Source organism: Pan paniscus, chromosome 1, assembly GCF_029289425.2.
Source record: "Pan paniscus chromosome 1, NHGRI_mPanPan1-v2.0_pri, whole genome shotgun sequence".
Lineage (NCBI taxonomy): Eukaryota > Metazoa > Chordata > Mammalia > Primates > Hominidae > Pan > Pan paniscus.
The window spans coordinates 77,065,001-77,085,369 of record NC_073249.2 but is presented as its reverse complement, the minus strand read 5'-3'; the positions used below and the strand labels follow the sequence as shown (position 1 = coordinate 77,085,369).

General features: G+C 40.7%; 1 protein-coding gene across 1 annotated transcript; it reads left to right on the top strand.

Annotated features, from left to right (window-relative positions):
• The first annotated feature begins 891 nt into the window (after window positions 1-891).
• Window positions 892-8,887, top strand: FASLG (Fas ligand). The gene is made up of 4 exons (XM_003824667.7): window positions 892-1,569; window positions 2,114-2,159; window positions 6,347-6,403; window positions 7,635-8,887. Exons 1-4 carry the CDS (start codon window positions 1,225-1,227, stop codon window positions 8,027-8,029), a joined length of 843 nt encoding a protein of 280 aa, XP_003824715.1. The 5' UTR covers window positions 892-1,224; the 3' UTR covers window positions 8,030-8,887.
• Window positions 8,888-20,369: the final 11,482 nt, after the last annotated feature.

The following is a 20,369-nucleotide window of genomic DNA, read 5'->3' as shown; positions in this document are numbered from 1 at the left end:
ATATTTTTAATGTTGATATTAAAAGTGGTCAATTGGGCTCAGTGCAGTGGCTCATGCCTGTAATTCCAGCACTTTGGGAAACTGAGGCAGGAGGATGTCTTGAAGCTAGGAGTTTGAGACAAGCCTGGGCAACATAGCAAGTCCCCATCTGTACAAAAAAAAAAAAAGAATAAATTAGTCAGGTGTAGTGACTTATGCCTATAATCCCAGCTACTCAGGAGGCCAAGGCAAGAGGATTGCTTGAGCCCAGGAGTTTGAGGCTGCAGTTAACTACGATAGCACCACTGCACTCCAGCCTGGGTGACAGAGTGAGACTCTGTCTCTATTTAAATAAATAAGTAAATAAATAAACTGGGCAAACAACGAAAATGAAAACATTGTGAAATAAAAAGCAGCTCTGTGAGTTCCACTGGTTTGCAGCCTCTGATCTAATTTCTAAAGTGGGTGTAGCAGGTTTTTAACCTGTAAATTATGGTGATCGGCAGGTCAGGGTAAACGGTAGTTGTGTGTGGGGAAGAGATGATGGCAACAGATGTTTTCCTCCTGCAAAAACTAAAATGTGGGAGTGACTTCTCTGGCCATGACTCCATGGTCTCTCCCCTCAGAGCCATTTTCAGTAAAATTTTTATAGTTTAAAAAATACGGTTCTGAACAATTTTTGTTAGAGTTATTTTGGGATTTTTAAATAGTTTTTTGTTTGTATATATGGTAGAATTCTTAAAATTATACAATTATAATGTATAAAAAAGCATGCAATTATAATTCATAAAATTATAGCCCCACTGACCATTCTCCTGTAGCTGGGAGCAGTTCACACCAACAGGGCTATACCCCCATGCTGACCTGCTCTGCAGGATCCCAGGAAGGTGAGCATAGCCTACCAACCTGTTTGGGTAGCACAGCGACAGCAACTGAGGCCTTGAAGGCTGTTATCAGAAAATTGTGGGCGGAAACTTCCAGGGGTTTGCTCTGAGCTTCTTGAGGCTTCTCAGCTTCAGCTGCAAAGTGAGTGGGTGTTTCTTTGAGAAGCAGAATCAGAGAGAGAGAGATAGAGAAAGAGAAAGACAGAGGTGTTTCCCTTAGCTATGGAAACTCTATAAGAGAGATCCAGCTTGCCTCCTCTTGAGCAGTCAGCAACAGGGTCCCGTCCTTGACACCTCAGCCTCTACAGGACTGAGAAGAAGTAAAACCGTTTGCTGGGGCTGGCCTGACTCACCAGCTGCCATGCAGCAGCCCTTCAATTACCCATATCCCCAGATCTACTGGGTGGACAGCAGTGCCAGCTCTCCCTGGGCCCCTCCAGGCACAGTTCTTCCCTGTCCAACCTCTGTGCCCAGAAGGCCTGGTCAAAGGAGGCCACCACCACCACCGCCACCGCCACCACTACCACCTCCACCGCCGCCACCACTGCCTCCACTACCGCTGCCACCCCTGAAGAAGAGAGGGAACCACAGCACAGGCCTGTGTCTCCTTGTGATGTTTTTCATGGTTCTGGTTGCCTTGGTAGGATTGGGCCTGGGGATGTTTCAGCTCTTCCACCTACAGAAGGAGCTGGCAGAACTCCGAGAGGTAAGCCTGCCGGCAGACTGCTGTGCCCTGGAGGCACCAGGCATAAGGGGATGGAGGGCCCACTGCCTGGCTTGCAAAGTGCTTTTCAATCCTTTTTTTTTTTTCTTCGAAATGGGTTGTTCTAGTTATTCTATTCTATAGACAGAGAAATGGAGGCTCATAGGGGTGAAGGGAATATTTTTTACTTTGTAAAGAATCAGAGCCCAACAGTTTGTCTTTCCTCAGTTGTCAACTCAGTCTGTTGAACCACTTACTGCCTCATACCTATTGATTTAAGGAGTGAAAAACAAACAAACAAAACTTTTAAGTTTTGCTTGGAAGTAAATTTGTTCAGATGACCAAACTAAATCTTGAAAATTGGTACGATTCCAAATCACAAAACTGAGGGACAGTGAGGCAAAATTGCTTGGCCAAAGCCCAAGTTAGCAGAACTTCTGAGGTATTTGGATTCTCTTTCCAGGGCTTGGTTTATTTGACGATTCTGCCTCTTTTGCTTAAAGAATTTTATTTTTATTATACATCTTTTCTCTTTCTGTTTTACTAGTCTACCAGCCAGATGCACACAGCATCATCTTTGGAGAAGCAAATAGGTGAGTCTTTTTTCGCATGTACATTGAGTTCCCAAAGATGATCCTCAGCACAGAACTATGTTAATGGAATGCCTTAAATTCTGTCCCACACTTTGGTTTCTGTACACTATAAGAGGAATTCTGGCTAATTCAGAATCTCTGGTCTATGATTCCTTGAGCTGCTTTAAAAATGTGAAGTGAATTGAATTGCTCACAATCAATATAGCTGAGCACTGCACACAATTCAAAATCACTTTCACTTGACTTTGGAAAGAGACACACATATACAACCCTGGACCTTTGCCCCCTGAGAAGTGGCTCCAGGCCTGTCCCCTTCCACAGACATCCTGGTCCTGGCACACACGCCAGTGGCTGTAACTCCTGGGAAGAGAAGGCGAAGTGAAGGCAGAGACAGATGTTTCTGAGAAACGTCCTTTCCTCTTTTAAATGCCCTAAAGAGATTACATTGAAGCTTTATTTACAATATGTTTTATAGGATGTAAGCTTTTAAAACATGGATAATCAATTCCCCACATTAGAATGGTTTTTCTTGAAGTCACTGAGAAGCTTAAGGGAAGACTTCAGCCATCATTCAAAGGATGTTCAGCTTCACCCACAGAGGCAGTCATGAGGTACCCTTGATCATAAAGGAAAATCCTTTGTATGGGAGCTAGGGCAAGAAGATAATAGGTTGAACACTGATCTCATGAAATTTCAGGGCATAGTTGTGCAAGCTCTGTACAGATAGATTTTACAGTGTGCTTCACTAGTCTAAGATTCATTGAAATTTTAGATTTAGATTTACAATGAGATTCATTGAATTTTTAGAGGTGGAAGGAAGCTTAGAATATATCTAGTCCAGCCATTTCATTTTTTGGAAGAGAAACAAAATACCAGATGGATTAGGTGAATATGCCCAAGACCACTGGTATGCCACTGGGGCTAGAAGGAACACAGGCTCTTGATGCCTTGTCACCTACAGGGCTTTCCAGTACTGGACTGGTGCCTCATGAAGTAGGGAAACTCCTGTCTCTCTGTAGTGAGCACAGAATAAGAAATAGATGAAAAGCAGGATACCTCTGCAAAGACTATAGGTAGCTCTCATCCTTAGAAACTCAGAATAAAGAAGAAGGCAGCACTGGCCATCTATTAAGTGAAGCAAGTTCCAGTTTCTCCGGATGTGGCTACTGCACACGACCCAGTCGCCTGTCTACTATCCTAGACTGTAAAGTTCTTGTAGGAGCCACTGTTGGGATGCTCTGGCCCCTGCTTCTGTGTCCTAATCCTTAAATGTTAGAAAGTCCATATGTACACAAGCAGAGTGGAAATATTTGATAGAAAAGTAAAGCCTCTGGAGGACATCTGAAATAAGATCATTTTGAAAATCTGTGGAATGTGCCTGGTCTGATAGGTATCTAATTATTCATCTTTCACCCACTCTCTGGAGTCAATTTAGTGATTAAAAGTCAAATGATCAGGTGAGTCCGATCCATCTACCCCAGTAAGCAATTATCTTCTCTAGATCAACCCAAATAAACCAGAAATTGGTAAATCATCGCATGGAAATCAAATCAGTAACTTTACTAATAAGAAAAGAGATGCAAATTAAAAATAGGGAATACCAATTTTCATCAAATTAGTAAAGATTAAAAAAAAACCCAGACTGACAAAGATTTTAGAGAAAAGTGCCTGTGCAAACATTAGTTTCAGCCAGTATACATGTAAATTGCTATAACTTTTTCTGAAGAGCGCTTTAGAAATACATAGCAAAAGCTTGTAACTAGTAGTTTACGTTGTAATCCTATCACTAAGAATTTATCTTAAGAAAATAATCAGAGATGTGCCCGAAGATTTATATATAAGGATGTTCATTACTTCCTTATGAGCCTATTTATAATAAATAATTCAGAAGAAACTTCAATGCCTCATACGAGATTAGTTATATACATTATGGTATATTCAGACAAGCACATAATAAGCAGCAACTAAAAGAGATGTATCAGAAGGACATTTAATGCTTTGGGGATTGTGCACTCTGTATTGTTAGATAAAAAGACAAGTTACAAAAGGGTATGTTTAGTTTCATACTGACTATGTAACCATGTATGCACATTTTTATATTCTGAGGAACTGGAAAGTTTTACACACTGACATACTAACAGTGATTTTCTCTGGGAGATACTATTATAGATTATTTATACTTTCTAATTTGCTCCTTTTTACATTTTCCATTTTTTCCGGTTAACTAATTAAATCTTTTATTCGTTCACATGTGTGAGGCTAGATGTTGGGTGTTGGATGCTGACTGAGGATGAGCCAGCCCAGGGGGCCTGTCCTTATGGAGCTTTTAGCATGGGGAAGAAGCTAAACAAAAGCAAGCAAACAGACCATGCAATTCCAAAGTTGTACTAAGTACAACCTGAGAATCTTCTCTAAGGAGGTGTTGTTTACGCTAACACCTTGGGGGTCAGAAGCCCGATGAGTGAACGGCTGTGTGCATGTGCTGTGGAGTAGGGTGGGGCTGGGGGCGGGCATTTCAGCGCTGGGAACGGCACATGCAAAAACCCTGGGGCAGGAAGCACTCATAACCAGTGTCTAGGATATCCTTGCAATTTATTTATTCCAGTATAGGTACAGCAGATATTCTTAGTGAGCATGTTCTGTAAGAATAACGTTGTACTAGGCTCTGTGAGGGATATAAAGACATGCAACATGTGGTTCTCTGTTCCGTTTCCTGCCGGTGCGTGGCTGAGTGCCAGATTAGTTGCTCGGGTGGTTTGCGGTGTAGGAATGCAGGGGAGACTCAGTTTTGCCTTTCCTGTTCGCTAACACCTCCTACATGGTGGGTTGTCTTGGATGACTAGAGAGGTCATGATTGCTCAGCTAATGTTCTCTGTGGATTGGGCCATTCTCATACCATATGTGAGTTTTACAGGCTAATCACGAACCTGACATAGACAAGCATCTCCTGTGAATATTTATTGAAGTCTCAGTTAGCTGAATTCATTAGCTAAGTGGCAGCTGTCTATCTTGTCTGAAACAGTTGAAGTCAGAGAAATAGTGTCTGTTTTGAGAACTATTGTCTATCTTTCCATTTAATTTGTCCAACATTTGCTAGTAACATGCCCTGTGTTAGAAACTGGGCTTCTCTGGTGAACTCAGCGTATCGTAAGGAACTTGTCGTTATTTGAGGGGAATAAGATAATTTATGTAGTTACCCCAGAGACAAGAGGAGTCAGAAATGACAAGAGAGGGGAAGACAGAGGGATCCTAGATTTCAAAAGAGGGGCAGATCATATTTGATCAAAAAAGGCTTGAGAGGGTTTCCCAAAGAAAGTGGTACTAGGTAGTCCTTATGGGATGTTTAGGAATTTGACACAGAAATCTGCGTGAAAGAACATTAAGGGCAGAAGACATGGCATGAACAAAGGCACAGAGGAAGGAAAGTAGGGGTATGTGTAGGCCACAGAACTCCCGTTGTGTGGCAGTGCTCAGTGGGAGTAAGGAGATAAGGCTGGACAGATGGGCTGGGATTGTGTGATGGGGAGACTTGTATATGACGGCATCTTCGGGGAGGAGCAATTAAAGGTGTTTGAGGACTCAGTGATATGAGGTGATTGTCAGAGGTCTTAAGATAATTAATTTGGGGCAGATTGTAAAATGTCACTGGGGGAAGATCTGGTGACACGCAGACAGATCAGTAGTCTTCTTCAGCCTCTGTCCTGTAAGTCTTTGGAACAAGAGAATCAGAGTGGACAGAGCCCTGGAATTGGCGTCAGGAGAGCAGGGTGTGGTCCCATCTGTGATGCTGACTAGCTGGGTCTTCTTGGATTAGTCACCCAACTTCTAAGCTCATTTTGCAATCGATAAGGTGGGACAATAATACCTACCTCAAAGGGTTGTGGTGAGTTCTAAATGCAATAACTGACATGACAGCTCTTTATGAATAAATGTTTATATTAAGTTTTATTGTAACATTATAATTTATACATATGTCAATCTTAATTTGGTTTTTTTTTTGCCTCTTTGTTTCTGAAATATAGACTACTATGAATCCTGCAGTTCAGACTTACATGATTAGTATATGTTAGACTGTTGCCGTTTACGGTTTTAAAATCTTCTTTTTTAAATGATTGGATTTAAATTCCCAACAAAATAATAGTTGCTATTTCATTTTAACATATATTTTTCCTCTCTCTATGATACAGGCCACCCCAGTCCACCCCCTGAAAAAAAGGAGCTGAGGAAAGTGGCCCATTTAACAGGTCTGTATCTGGAAGGTACAGGTGGGGTTTGGGAAAGCTTTTGGCAAAAGGCAAAATGGCTGCCTGGTTTCCATTACCAGGCTCTAGAGAGTTGTTACTTCTTGGAGACAGTATTTGAACCCAATAATACTAACACTTTTCTTGTCGAGTCAGTCTTATGAACACACTTTGATCCCCTATTCTCTGGGCAAGGCCCTCTTCTAAATTGGAGACCTGGAGCTGATTATGACATGACCCCTGCCCATAAGAAGCTCATTCTTTTCAGTCATTCCAAAATCCCTTGGGGGATTGGGGGCACAGATCCAAGAGGTGAGAGCTGAGAAGGTGAGGAATGAGGACTTATTTTAGTCAGTGCTTTCTTGGTTTTCTGGAAGAACTTCACTCTGCTTTGTCCAAGAGTATAAATAGGAGCAAGAAGGGAGACTCAATCCTGGCACTTGTAGACTTTCAATATGTGCCTGTAAAGTGGAGTGAAATGATATGGTATGGGCACTCCCATTATAAACTACATAAATAATGGAATAAATATCACAGAAAGTGGTAGGCTATTGTCCCTGGAATTATTTAGGCAGAAATTGTAGAATGATCCAGTCACATCAGCAGACACTTACTAAATACTTGCTGTGTGCCAATTTGGGGATGTGAAGATGAGTAGAACATGGCTCTTGCCCCCAGGGAGCTTGACATCTAATAGGGAAAGACAGGCACTTATGATAATTTCAGTACTTCAGAGATTTAGGTTATGTTCATGATGTTGTGGGGATACAAAGAAAAGGGAACTGTACCCCAAATTGAGGGGCTGAATAATTCTTACTGCAGGTGAGAAGATGGACCAGATGGTCCCTAAGATCCTTCCCAACTTTAGAACTTTAGAGTTCCTTGGATTTGGCTTTTTCCTTCAGGAAAGGACTTCAAAGCCTAGCAGTTTTGGTGCTAGTTCTGAAGATAGTAAAATCTTTGTTCCAGAGAGCAAATATTTTCTCAATAATTTCTTACTGCAATGGATTACGGGTATATACTATTGTTCCAATTGTGTGGATGACAAAATAGGACAATGTTGTTGAGGAAATTCTGTGATGGATCAAGTTCTGACCCCTCAGCCAGTTCTATACCAGCTGTCATTCTGGGTGAAACATTTGTTGAAGGAAGGGCCCACAGTTTTGCCTTAGAAACTTAGTTTGTTGGATGCATGACTATTCCTTGCTGAAAGCTCCTTTTGGATTTATTTCAGGCAAGCCCAACTCAAGGTCCATGCCTCTGGAATGGGAAGACACCTATGGAATTGTCCTGCTTTCTGGAGTGAAGTATAAGAAGGGTGGCCTTGTGATCAATGAAACTGGGCTGTACTTTGTATATTCCAAAGTATACTTCCGGGGTCAATCTTGCAACAACCTGCCCCTGAGCCACAAGGTCTACATGAGGAACTCTAAGTATCCCCAGGATCTGGTGATGATGGAGGGGAAGATGATGAGCTACTGCACTACTGGGCAGATGTGGGCCCGCAGCAGCTACCTGGGGGCAGTGTTCAATCTTACCAGTGCTGATCATTTATATGTCAACGTATCTGAGCTCTCTCTGGTCAATTTTGAGGAATCTCAGACGTTTTTCGGCTTATATAAGCTCTAAGAGAAGCACTTTGGGATTCTTTCCATTATGATTCTTTGTTACAGGCACCGAGAATGTTGTATTCAGTGAGGGTCTTCTTACATGCATTTGAGGTCAAGTAAGAAGACATGAACCAAGTGGACCTTGAGACCACAGGGTTCAAAATGTCTGTAGCTCCTCAACTCACCTAATGTTTATGAGCCAGACAAATGGAGGAATATGACGGAAGAACATAGAACTCTGGGCTGCCATGTGAAGAGGCAGAAGCATGAAAAAGCAGCTACCAGGTGTTCTACACTCATCTTAGTGCCTGAGAGTATTTAGGCAGATTGAAAAGGACACCTTTTAACTCACCTCTCAGGGTGGGCCTTGCTACCTCAAGGGGGACTGTCTTTCAGATACATGGTTGTGACCTGAGGGTTTAAGGGATGGAAAAGGAAGACTAGAGGCTTGCATAATAAGCTAAAGAGGCTGAAAGAGGCCAATGCCCAACTGGCAGCATCTTCACTTCTAAATGCATATCCTGAGCCATCGGTGAAACTAACAGATAAGCAAGAGAGATGTTTTGGGGACTCATTTCATTCCTAACACAGCATGTGTATTTCCAGTGCAATTGTAGGGGTGCGTGTGTGTGTGTGTGTGTGTGTGTGTATGACTAAAGAGAGAATGTAGATATTGTGAAGTACATATTAGGAAAATATGGGTTGCATTTGGTCAAGATTTTGAATGCTTCCTGACAATCAACTCTAATAGTGCTTTAAAATCATTGATTGTCAGCTACTAATGATGTTTTCCTATAATATAATAAATATTTATGTAGATGTGCATTTTTGTGAAATGAAAACATGTAATAAAAAGTATATGTTAGGATACAAATAATTTTTAGAATTTACTAATATTTGAATTTTTTGCTTATTATTTCTTTCCTCCTTGATTTCTTCATTCATTATGATATCAGACCACTTTTAAGAATAATTTACTGGAGTGAGAAGAACTATGAATCAAATCTTTCTGCCTTTGCCAGGCCTTCCTTCTCTCTATATATTCTCTTTCCTCTTCACCTCCCAGAGTTTCCATTACCAATATTATGACCAATGTTAAGCTTAGCCAACTTTCCATAGATTTGATGAGAAATTATATTTTCCTGAAGGCAGAACCATGGCACAGTGGAAAGGGCACATATTTTGGTCTAAAAAACTTAGATTTGAATCTTTGTTCTTCCACGTACTGCCTATGTAAGCACTGGTTAGGTCACTTGACCTTCCTTGAACAAAAAAAGAGCTGAAAGTATCAGACACATAGAACATCAAAAAATAGTGTCTGCCACTACTAAGCCACTCTATTAGAGCCACTTCATTCTCCAGAGGCCACTGATCTGTGGGATCCATCTAAGCACCTGGTTTCTTGTATTCTCATGCTTGTCATTCACAACGGCCTTTTCCTATTTTCTTCAACCACTCACTATCATGGGCTCTCCCTAGACTTTGTTATCATTAAAAATTACAGTAACTCCTTTGGAATTTGATTTTAGGTGTCTTATTTTCACAACATCATCTTCTATTATTCCAGTGGAATTGGTCCAACATTTTCTTTTCTAAAATATTTTTGAAAATATTGAGACTTCTAATTAATAAACTTTATTATTTTCTTATATACACATCAGCTCCTTCCACGTCTTCACTTCTCTCTATGTCCAGCATAAATGTCATCATCTGTCATGACAACCAGCACCTTGGAAAGACTCTCAACTCCAAAATACTCTCTTCCTCCAATGTATTCCCCTTGCAAAAATCCTATTTTCTTTAAGCTGTCATCCCAGAAGCTGGATGTTGCTGGACAAAAATTACCCAAACAGGCTGCCTAGTTTTAGTTTATTTTTATCTAACATGAATTTAAATCAATCAATGATTGATCTGTCACTGACTTAGTTTTATTTTTTGATTGATTTGAATAGGTAGTACATGTACATGGTACAAATTTTAAAAGATACATAAGGATATATGATGAAAATAAGTCCTAGTTCCACCCTGTCTAGTGGCTCAATTTTTGCCCGCAGAGAGGATCACTGTTTCCTAACATTGTCTTGCAGAGATGATATATATATAAATATGAAATCATTTTACTTTGGAGTTTCTCAACCATGGTTCTGTGACATTCTGAGCTGAAAAATTGCTTGCTATAAGGTTGTCCTGTACACTGTAGGATGTTTAGCAGCACCCTTTCTCTCTACCAACTAGATGCCAGGAGCATCCTCCCCCCCCAAACTTGTGACAACCAAAAAATATCTCCAGACATTGCCAAATGTCCCCATGGTGGGGAGGGGGCCAAAGTTGCCTCTGGTTGAGAACCTCTACCTTACACTGATGAACTCAATGGTCATTCAACATTGTCTAGCACTTTTCTTCAGTTCAATCTTAAGCATTTTTCTTTACTTATAGAGTCAATAACATTATATTTTTTCCTCTTGCAAACCAACCACATGCCTTCCTCCCACTATGCAACTCTCTTCTACACAAAAACACAATTCCACCTGCATCTGCATGATCTCTTCCTTCCATCTGGTCTCAGTGGAGAAATAGGACAATTTTCACTTGTCTGCTAGACTCACCTTTCCTCTTCCCTTCCTTGTCCCTTTTTAACATTTTCTTCTCTCCTCTAAATCCTCAAATTATCCCTGTATATGAAATCATTTCCAACAGTATGTACCTTTGTTCAAGTATGTATTTATCTTTTCCAACACTATGTACATTTGTTCAAGTATGTACATATCTTTATATGTATATATGCACATATCTTTAAGAATAATTTATTGCTGGGCACAGTGGCTCATGCCTGTAATCCCAGCACTTTGGGAGGCCAAGGCCAGTGGATCACGAGGTCGGGAGATTGAGACCATCCTGGCTAACATGGTGAGACCCCGTCTCTACTAAAAAAAAATACAAAAAATTAGCTAGGCGTGGTGGTGGGCGCCTGTAGTCCCAGCTACTTGGGAGGCTGAGGCAGGAGAATGGCGTGAACCCAGGAGGCGGAGCTTGTGGTGAGCTGAGATCAGGGGCCACTGCACTCCAGCCTGGGGCAACAGAGTGAGACTCTGTCTAAAAAAAAAGAATAATTTATTGGGGTGGGAAGAACTATGAAGCAAATCTTTCCAGGCCTTCCTTCTCTCTATACATTGTCTTTGCTCTCCGCCTCCCAGAGTTTCCATTACCAATATTATGACCAGTGTTACACTCATCCAAATTTCTATAGATGTCATGGTTACTTGTTTTTGCCTGGGGGCAGAGCAGTGGCATAGTGGAAAGGACATAGACTTTGGACTAAAAACTTAGATTAAAACCTTCATTCTTCCACTTATAAACTATGCAATCTCTGGGCAGATCCCCTTTCATTAATGGACAACCCAAACCAAACCACCTGCATCTTCCAGACCAAACAAGGTGAAAACTTTTTGTTTTACCCTTCACTATCCCCAGCTCTGACTGCGTTTCTCATTTCCCAGGAGAGACAAACATCTGGACAGGCTGTCTCCATGCACATGGGCTCCATTTCCATCACCAGAATTTCTCTGGTTCAGGTTTCTCATGTGACATTCAAGTGTCATCTCCTCAGGTATCCTAAATAGAGTCCCCTCCTTTTGTCATTATTTTATGGTTATTTTTTTCTTTCTTAGTACTTACCAAAACTTGTGATTATATATATTTTGACCACTTTAAAAATATTTGTTTTTTCCACTGGAATAAAATTTCCAAAAGCAAGGTTTTTTGGGTTTTTTTCAACCTTGTTTACCACTCCATCCACATAAACTCACCTAGTGCTTGACACACATTAGAAACTCAATATATATTTGTTGACCTTAGTTATAAGGCAGGTGTCTCTTGGCTTATATATGTGCATATGTTTTTAGGAGTACTCTGAATCTATATTAGTGCCACATCTTGAATGTGTGTGAGTGGTTATCCAGCATTGAGTAAATTATCCAGTGGTATTTTGAGGTTACAGATTGAAAAAAATTAATGCATTCTAATTCATGGCATTGGAAAACAACAAGGATATATTTGGTCCTTGGCATTACCAGGAGTTAGGGCAGAGACAAGGAAAACTGCTGGGTCACCAGAGGTAAAACTGTCATTTAGAGTATATTCAAATACTTGTCTAATAAATTAATGAACAAAACCAAAGTTTCACTTTGGAATGTGTCATCTGCTCTCCCTAAAACTTTTGTATTTATTCATCTGCTCTGGAGGGTCAGGTTCCTGAGCTTGTGCTTCCTGGAGAAAGTCTGATAGGTACATTTGCCTTTCCTTTGGCTGGCTGCTGGTCTGTATTCTAGCCCTCAGGGTGAAATCCTCCTCATCCCGTCTTTCCTCTTTTGGCTTCAACCATCAAGTATGCCAGTTCCAAAGGGTCATAGGAAGTTTGCTAGACCATGATTCTTTTGCTAATGGACCCTTCTAGATAATGGTACCACAGCACAGAGGAAGTGGGAAAGGGACTGGGCATCCTGAGCTGACATGATGCCATCGGCTGGTAGTGATACTACTGGCACTTTCATCTTCCTAAGTCTGAGCTGTACTAGGACGCCTCTGGGACTTTCTGAAGGTAGGATTGTAGCTCGCTATGCTTCACTGATTCCAGAGAAGAGACATTGACTGTCTGTTTGGAACTTTGATTTTTTTTTTAACCTCAGTTGGAACATAAGAAATGTAAAAAATTAAAAACTTTGAAATATGTTTATTGAAAATTGGATTGGCATTGTTCCTCTATGAAATGCTAAATCCAAAGTAGAACACTCCAGACAAACACATACATACGTAAAGGGTGCTTCTAGTTCAGTAGTTTGAGGTTTTCTTTTTTTTTTTCTTTTCAAGCAACCAAAAACACATGAAACTCACCTCTTTTCTCAGTCCCCCAAAGTGGTGACTTTGTCGTCTCTGAAGTAGGTTTTGACTTACCACAGCTTAACAGGAAAAGAGCTCTATTGTGGGGGCATCATTGTGAGTGTGACTTACGTGAAACAGTTGCTCATAGAAAGAGAAGAATTGGTGAGAGAAGCTGCCTGCCTCCCCCAAAGCCATGGTATAAATTTCCTCAGCGGGTTAAGCCCTAGACTTTCCCTGGTCCTTATCTAAGGAAGTATGAAGGCCACATGTTGAATGAGTTACATTTTTCTAAGGGGTCCGGGTAAGTTCTTTTGTTTGTAGAGATAAATTTTTGCATTCTGATTTTTTTTTTCTTTCCCAAGGTTTTGGATTATCCAAAGACAGAATGAGGTGATTCTAAAAAAAGGAGACTAGAACCCCATTCTTTGTGGAGGAGGGTTCAGAAATAAATCCTATTTAGAAATAATATAGTCATTGACAGTACCAGGGACCTTTGGGATTCACTGGGAAACCAACCTGCCTTGGCAATGTAGATAGCTAAGTGGGTATTCTGTCCTTACAGTTTCACCCAGAAGATAGGAAAGATTCAACCCAGTGATGACTTTTCACTTTTACCAAAGCTTCCCCTTTACTGGGAAACATTTTTCCAGAGTTCTGACTGGTACATCTTCAGAAAAAGGGCAATGCAGATATTCCTCCTCCCCTACTTGGAGGTTCCTTCAGCCCTAAGGGATCACTCTTTTCTTCTAATTCTCCGTAGAATGACATAAGCCTCATTTCACATTCTGGGGAAAGTTTAGTTTTCAGGTTTTTTGAGGATGTCAGGGTAGACCCTTATTCCCTTGGGCAATCCACATTATTGCAGGTTTCCTGGCTTTCACTGGTTTCTGCAGTGGATATGCTGTCTGCATTCCTGACACTCCCACTGTGGAATGCCTTTATTGCCTTCCAGGCATTACTACCACAAGTTGCTGTGCATAAAGTTAACTGAAGGTTTGAGGCAATGGAGACACATTACCTTATGACACACACAGAATAAACTACACCTAAAAATGAGTATTAGACATCATCACCATTCCCCAAATTTGCTACAAATATCTCCTTAAGCATACCATTAAAAATTCTAGTATTTGAAATAGCATAATTCATTCATTCATTTACTCATAGTATAATTCATTCATTCATTTACTCATTCAACAAGTGTTTATTGAATGTCTACCAGAAACTTCCTTAGGTACTGTGGATACAATCATATGAATAAAATCCCTTATAGCATTATATTTTAATGGAGAGACGGTAGACAATAAAAAAGCAAATAAATATTTAATAAGTCATGTGGTAGGAAGTGCTAAAAAGAAAAACAAGGTAAGGCAGTAGGGAGTGATGGAAGAAGGATGTTTGCATGATTAGTCGTGAAAGAACAAGCCACATGGACATCTAGGAAAGAGCACACCAAGCAGAGAAACTGCAAGTGCAAAATCTTAAGACCAAAAGGCTTTGTACATTGGAGTGAGCTGGCAGGAAACAAAATTGAAGAGGTATTCAGGGACCAAATGGTGAAGGGCCCTGGAAGCTTTGAAAAGCAGTGTGGATTTTATTCTAAGTGTGATGGAAAGTCATTAGAGGACCGAGAGCAGAGAGTGAAATGACCAAATTTACAGTGTAAAAGGACTATTCTAGTTGCTTATGGAGAACAGACTGCGGTGGGTCAAGACTGAGTTGGGAGACTAGTAAAAAGGCTACTTCAGCAACCTAGATGAGAGATCATGGTGGCTTGAACCAGGGTGTTGAATGTAATAAAGTGGTTAAGAAGTACTTTTGATACCAGAGTTAAATAGATTTGCTAATGGACTGGATGTGGGAGTGGGTGAAATGATAATTCTCTGATTTTTGGCCCAATTAACATGTGTGCGTAAACGTATGTGTGTGCATAAACATGCATTCTGGGTGGATATTGGTGCCACTCTATTGTGTTGGGGTTTTGCTGCTGTCATGTTGGAGGCACAGTCTGTGATAGAGGCAGAGAACTCTGTTTCCTGCTACACATTACTGAGTTTGTACCAAACCTGAAACTGCCACCCCAGTTGCCAAATATCACTCATCGCAGATCTTGGATTCAGAAGTAATCATTAGAAATAATATTAGGTGCCCTCCCTTCTAAGATGGAAGTCCTCTTTGCCACATTTCCAACAGATGGCCACACAACCTCTGCTTGAAAACTTCCTGGAGAAGGGGCTCAGTGAAACATGAGGGAGCCCATTCTGCACTGGACTATATTATTACACTATAGGATATTCTTTCTTAGATTTAATTGAAATCCTCCATATGGTAAGTTGCAAACACTGGCCATAGTTTTTTGCTGCCTCATACAGCATTTAATAGCTTACAAATCTCTCTCCTCTACCTTATCTTGTTCAAATTTCACTACAATCCTGTAAGGTAAATTGTTATCCTCATTTTATACATGAAAACAACTGAAAGGTGACATAGCGAATAAATGGTGCTGCAACTTCATCCTAGTCATCTAGACCTAAAATTTATCTTCAGAGTTTCCATATGCAAAGAGACTTCTTAGAATTATGCCTTATAATACGGCACTCACCATAAGCCTCATTCCATTAATTTTCAGTGACACCTCTTATTTTACGTTCATCTCTTTGCTTTTCAATTTCAGTCTCACTTTGCCTAATATCTATAACTCTGCACTATATAACATAAATATGATAATATATTAATAAATATATATTTGATATCAGGACCTAATAGATAGTGGTCTTCTTTAGTCTCTTCTTTAGTTACTTCCTGACAGTTACTAGTTTCTCCCTCTCCCTCTCTCTCTCCTGTGATCTAACTGAATTGCCCCTATTGCCTCCATGCCACCAATAGCATCCTAGTTTTAATAAGAGAAGAAGGAAAGAAATTGAGCTTGCGATCAGAGGGCCTGTGTTTGAGTCCAGCCCCTGCTACTCAACTAGCTATGTGTGTGACCTTAAGTAAGTCACATGAACATCTTGAGACTCACTTATCCCCTCTGTAAAATGAGGAAGCTGATTTCTATTCTTACGACTTTATAGGAATGTTGTTAATGCCAAATGGAATGAAGCCAGTTTGTGACTGGGAAATGCATTCCTGAAGGTAGGTCAGTGGAATTGCTATATTCCTCAGCAACTTTCCTGATAGAGTCATTGTTAAAAAAATTCTGACTGTTCAATATTCCCACAAAATTGACCATCCAAAATTGACCTACCACACATAAAATCTCATCAACCATAAAAAAGCCAGTTAGGAACAATGGGTAGGTAAATCTCACTCTCTGGGTATAAAAGAATACTATCTCACATTGGCATAACCATTAAAAATATCTTCTCATACCTCTAGTCTTTATTGTTTTTTTAATGTGAAATAATACACAGAAAAGCAGCTGTGGGTATGTGTCATATGCTCTATAAATGTTACTTGAATACATTAATATATTTTGTGCTAATTGTATGCACAGATTAATATGATTAGCCATTGTTTTTTTGAGACAGAGTCTTGCTTTGTTGCCCAGGCTCGAGTGCAGTGGCATGATCTCAGCTCACTGCAATCTCCACCTCCCGGGTTCAAGTGATTCTCTTGCCTCCCGAGTAGCTGGGATTATAGGTGCCTGCCATCATGCCCAGCTAATTTTTGTATTTTTAGTGGAGACGGTGTTTCACCATGTTGGCCATGCAGGTCTTGAACTCCTGAACTCAAGTGATCCTCCTGCCTTGGCCTCCCAAAGTGCTGGGATTACAAGCATGAGCCACTGTGCATGGCTTGATTAGCCTTTTTGATGCCTATATTTTAATCCTGAAACAAAATTAAATAGGGTGATATTTAAATGTTTGACTGGGGTAACATAATGCTTAAACTCATTGTTATCCTTATACGTAGTTAAAGCCTTCACTCCACCCAGGACATCCCAGGGGATGTGAACTGCTGAGGAAATCCCCCTCCTCCAGTGCTGCTTGCCACAGAGGGAATAAAACTTCTTGGTTCTTGTGTTGCAGCCCTGGCTTTTGGCGGGTGAACCACTTCAAAGACAATGTGAGTTGAAGTAAGAGACATTCTGGATATTTTCAAGCTTTTAGTGTCCACACATGTAAAACACTGAACGCAAGACAAGAATTTTTGCCAAGGAGAGTAGAGAATCAGATAAGCATCTACTGACATTGCAAACGTTTCTCTGGGCCAGGATGTTTTAGTTTTATTTTGTCTAGGGTCCAATTCTCTCACACACTCCACCTGAACACCACTCCTGCACCACTTCTAGTCTGTGGGAGGGAACTTCATACACATTTTTCGAAAGGAAAAGTTTTAGAAGTTGGTCCAGATTGGAAGAAAAGGTTGCTGCAAGATTCAGGAAGCTTTTCCCTGGCCCTAAACCTACAAACTAAGATTCTAGACTTTTCCAACAGAGATTAAAGACTGTACACACTGGGGATTCTGGTAACAGGAAATGTATTTATTCTCCTCACTGCAACTTCATTGAGAAGAGATGACAGTTTTGACTAGATGGTGAGAAAGAGACACAAGGTGTTAAACAGAACTCTGAAGTGTGAGCTACAAGGGAAGACTTAATCTCAAACTTCAGCATCCTCTTTCCATCATTTGGGTGGGCTGTGTTCTGGCTTCTAATAAAGTCTGTCTTAGCAGGGGTGTGGGAGGGGTGGGGACCAGAAGAAAGCCAGGCAGGGGACTGGGATGGTTCATACTTCCTTTAGTGCTCTGTTCTTGGGTTCCCTGAGGTTGTTGACTAGGCTGGCCAATTAGCTCTTCCTAACTTTCTAAAAGTACAGGAAAAGACTGCTTTTGGAGGGAGTTCTGGAAGGCAGTGTAGTCAGTGGGAGGAGATGGCCAGATAGCTGGATTCACTTTTGAAAGAAAGATGAGTGTGGGCATGATTTTTTCTGCCCTACTACCAAGTTCACATTTATGACTCACTAGATGAATATCAACTTTTTATCTAAAAATAATTGGACACAAGACTTGTTCTTTCCCTGAGTCAAATTATGAAGTATACATAGAGCAATAATAGTTTTAATTTATTGACTCCCTATTTATAAGGATTATGCAAATCACCCTACATTTATGTCTACTAATCCTCATCAACCACAAGTCAAGCATTGCTAGCTCAATTTTGTAAATTAAAAACTCATTGAGGCTGGGCGTGGTGGCTCACGCCTGTAATCCCATCACTTTGGGAGGCTGAGGTGGGCAGATCACCTGAGATTGGGAGTTCGAGACCAGCCTGACCAACATGGAGAATCCCCATTTCTACTAAATATACAAAATTAGCCGGGCATGGTGGTGCACACCTGTAATCCCAGCTACTCGGGAGGCTGAGGCAGGAGAATCATTTGAACCTGGGAGGCGGAGGTTGCGGTGAGCAGAGATCGCGCCATTGCGCTCCAGCCTGGGCAACAGAGTGAAACTCCACCTCAAAAGAGAAAAAAAAAGCCAAAAAAACTCATTGAGTTTCAGAGAGGGTAAATAATTTTCCCAAGGTCACAGCAGAACTAGGATTCAAGAGCAGGCTGGTTTGATCTAAGCACTCTTAGCCCAAATAGGCTCATACTGTCAGAGGCACGTGAACCAGAGCAACTCCATCTTAAATAGGAGCTGGGTGAAATGAGGGTGAGACCTACTGGGCTGCATTCCCAGATGGTTAAGGCATTCTAAGTCACAGGAGTCATTCTAAGTCATAGGAGGTCGACACAAGATACAGGTCATAAAGACCTTGCTGATAAAACAGGTTGCAGTAAAGAAGCTGGCTAAATCCTAGCAAAACCAAGATGGCCATGAAAGTGATCTCTGGTTGTCCCCACTACTACATTCCCAGTTTACGAGTGTCATGGCAATGTGAGGAAGTTACACTATATGGTCTAAACAGGGGGAGCATGAATAGTCCACCCCTTGTTTAGCATATCATCAAGAAATAACCATAAAAATGGGCAACCAGCAGCCCTCAGGACTGCTCTGTCTATGGAGTAGCCATTCTTTTATTTCTTTACTTTCTTAATAAACTTGCTTTCACTTTGCACTGCAGACTCACCCTGAATTCTTTCTTGTGTGAGATCAGAGAACCCTCTCCTGGGGTCTGGGTCATGACCCCTTTCCTGTAACTTATTTCTGGTGACCACAGGAAGGACCGTAGTGCAAACACCCTGACCCAACAGCTACCTTTGGGTAAGTGTTGGGGTCCTGTAATAATGCTGCCCCATTATAATGCCAATATTCTTTATTTATTCAACAAACATTTGTTAAGCACTTACTAGGTCCCAAGCATTGTTTAGGGAATAGAATGGTGAACAAGACAGATATATCTTCCTTTCTCCCTTTAAATTTACAGCCCAGTTTGGAGGAGTGGGGAAGGTGAATGGAAAAAGTAAACAAGCAAATAGATAAATTAGGAAATTTTCAAATGCTGATAAATGCTATGGAGAGAATTAAAATAGAATGAAATTTTAATGGAAAGAGAGACAAGGTAACTACATTAGAAGGAAATCTCTCTGAGGAAGTATCATTTAAAATGCCAGTGCAATTATTAGATGAAAGAACATTTCAGATAGATAAAACAGCTTTTCACAGGCCCGCTTTTGGTATTTTGGATAAAACAATGCATTATTATGTGGGACTGTAATGCACATAGCAATACACTTAGCATTCTTAAGTGCCTAAATGACAGTAGGTCTCCTAGTCAGTGACAACCAAATATGACCCCTATTCATTTCCAAACTGCCCTCTGGGGGTGCCTTCCTTCTCCCTGGTTGTTCAAAACCACCAGGCAACATCAGTGATCCAAAAACAAGAAAAAGCTTGGCATGTAGCAGGAATAAAATAAAGAACCGTGTGGCTAGGATCGAGGGATGCCAAGAGATTATGCTGGAGAGGTAGACCGGGACACCGATTCAGTAGGGCTTTGTAAACTGGGGTGAGGAATTTAGATTATATTGTTAGTACTAAGGGAAGCCACTGAAAAGCATAGTTTGTTTTTCAGGGGAATTGGAGATAAGTGGAAAATTTTGACATATGTTTTGATAGAGTTTTCAGGCCCTCTGATTTGGTGTTGGGTGCATGGGAAAGAGATGAATCAAGGATTACACCTACTATTTTTTACTCTGTTTCCTTCACAGCACCTATGGTAATTATTTCCTAGACTTTTTTTTTTTTTTTTTCCTATTTGTCTATTTCTCCAATTAGGTCCATGTCTACTTCTATTCTGGTGCTCAATGTAAATGTGCTGAATGAATAGTTGAACAAACAATATGGGCATCTCCTCTTACTCCTTAAATACAGATATGCTTGTTCTTTTTAATGGCTTTCTGCATACACCATCACATTTTCAGTTAGTTTTCTGCTAAGGATCATTTAGGTTATTCCCAAATTTTGCTCTTTGAAAAAAAAAGTGCTGCAGCATTCACACACACATCTTTGTGCATTTCCCTAAGATAAAAAGG

Coding starts and splice junctions, on each gene's coding strand:
- FASLG (XM_003824667.7), top strand. CDS start 1,225: ATGCAGCAGCCCTTCAATTACCCATATCCCCAGATCTACTGGGTGGAC. Junction 2,160..6,346: donor ATCTTTGGAGAAGCAAATAG/GTGAGTCTTTTT, acceptor TCTATGATACAG/GCCACCCCAGTCCACCCCCT. Junction 6,404..7,634: donor GAAAGTGGCCCATTTAACAG/GTCTGTATCTGG, acceptor GATTTATTTCAG/GCAAGCCCAACTCAAGGTCC.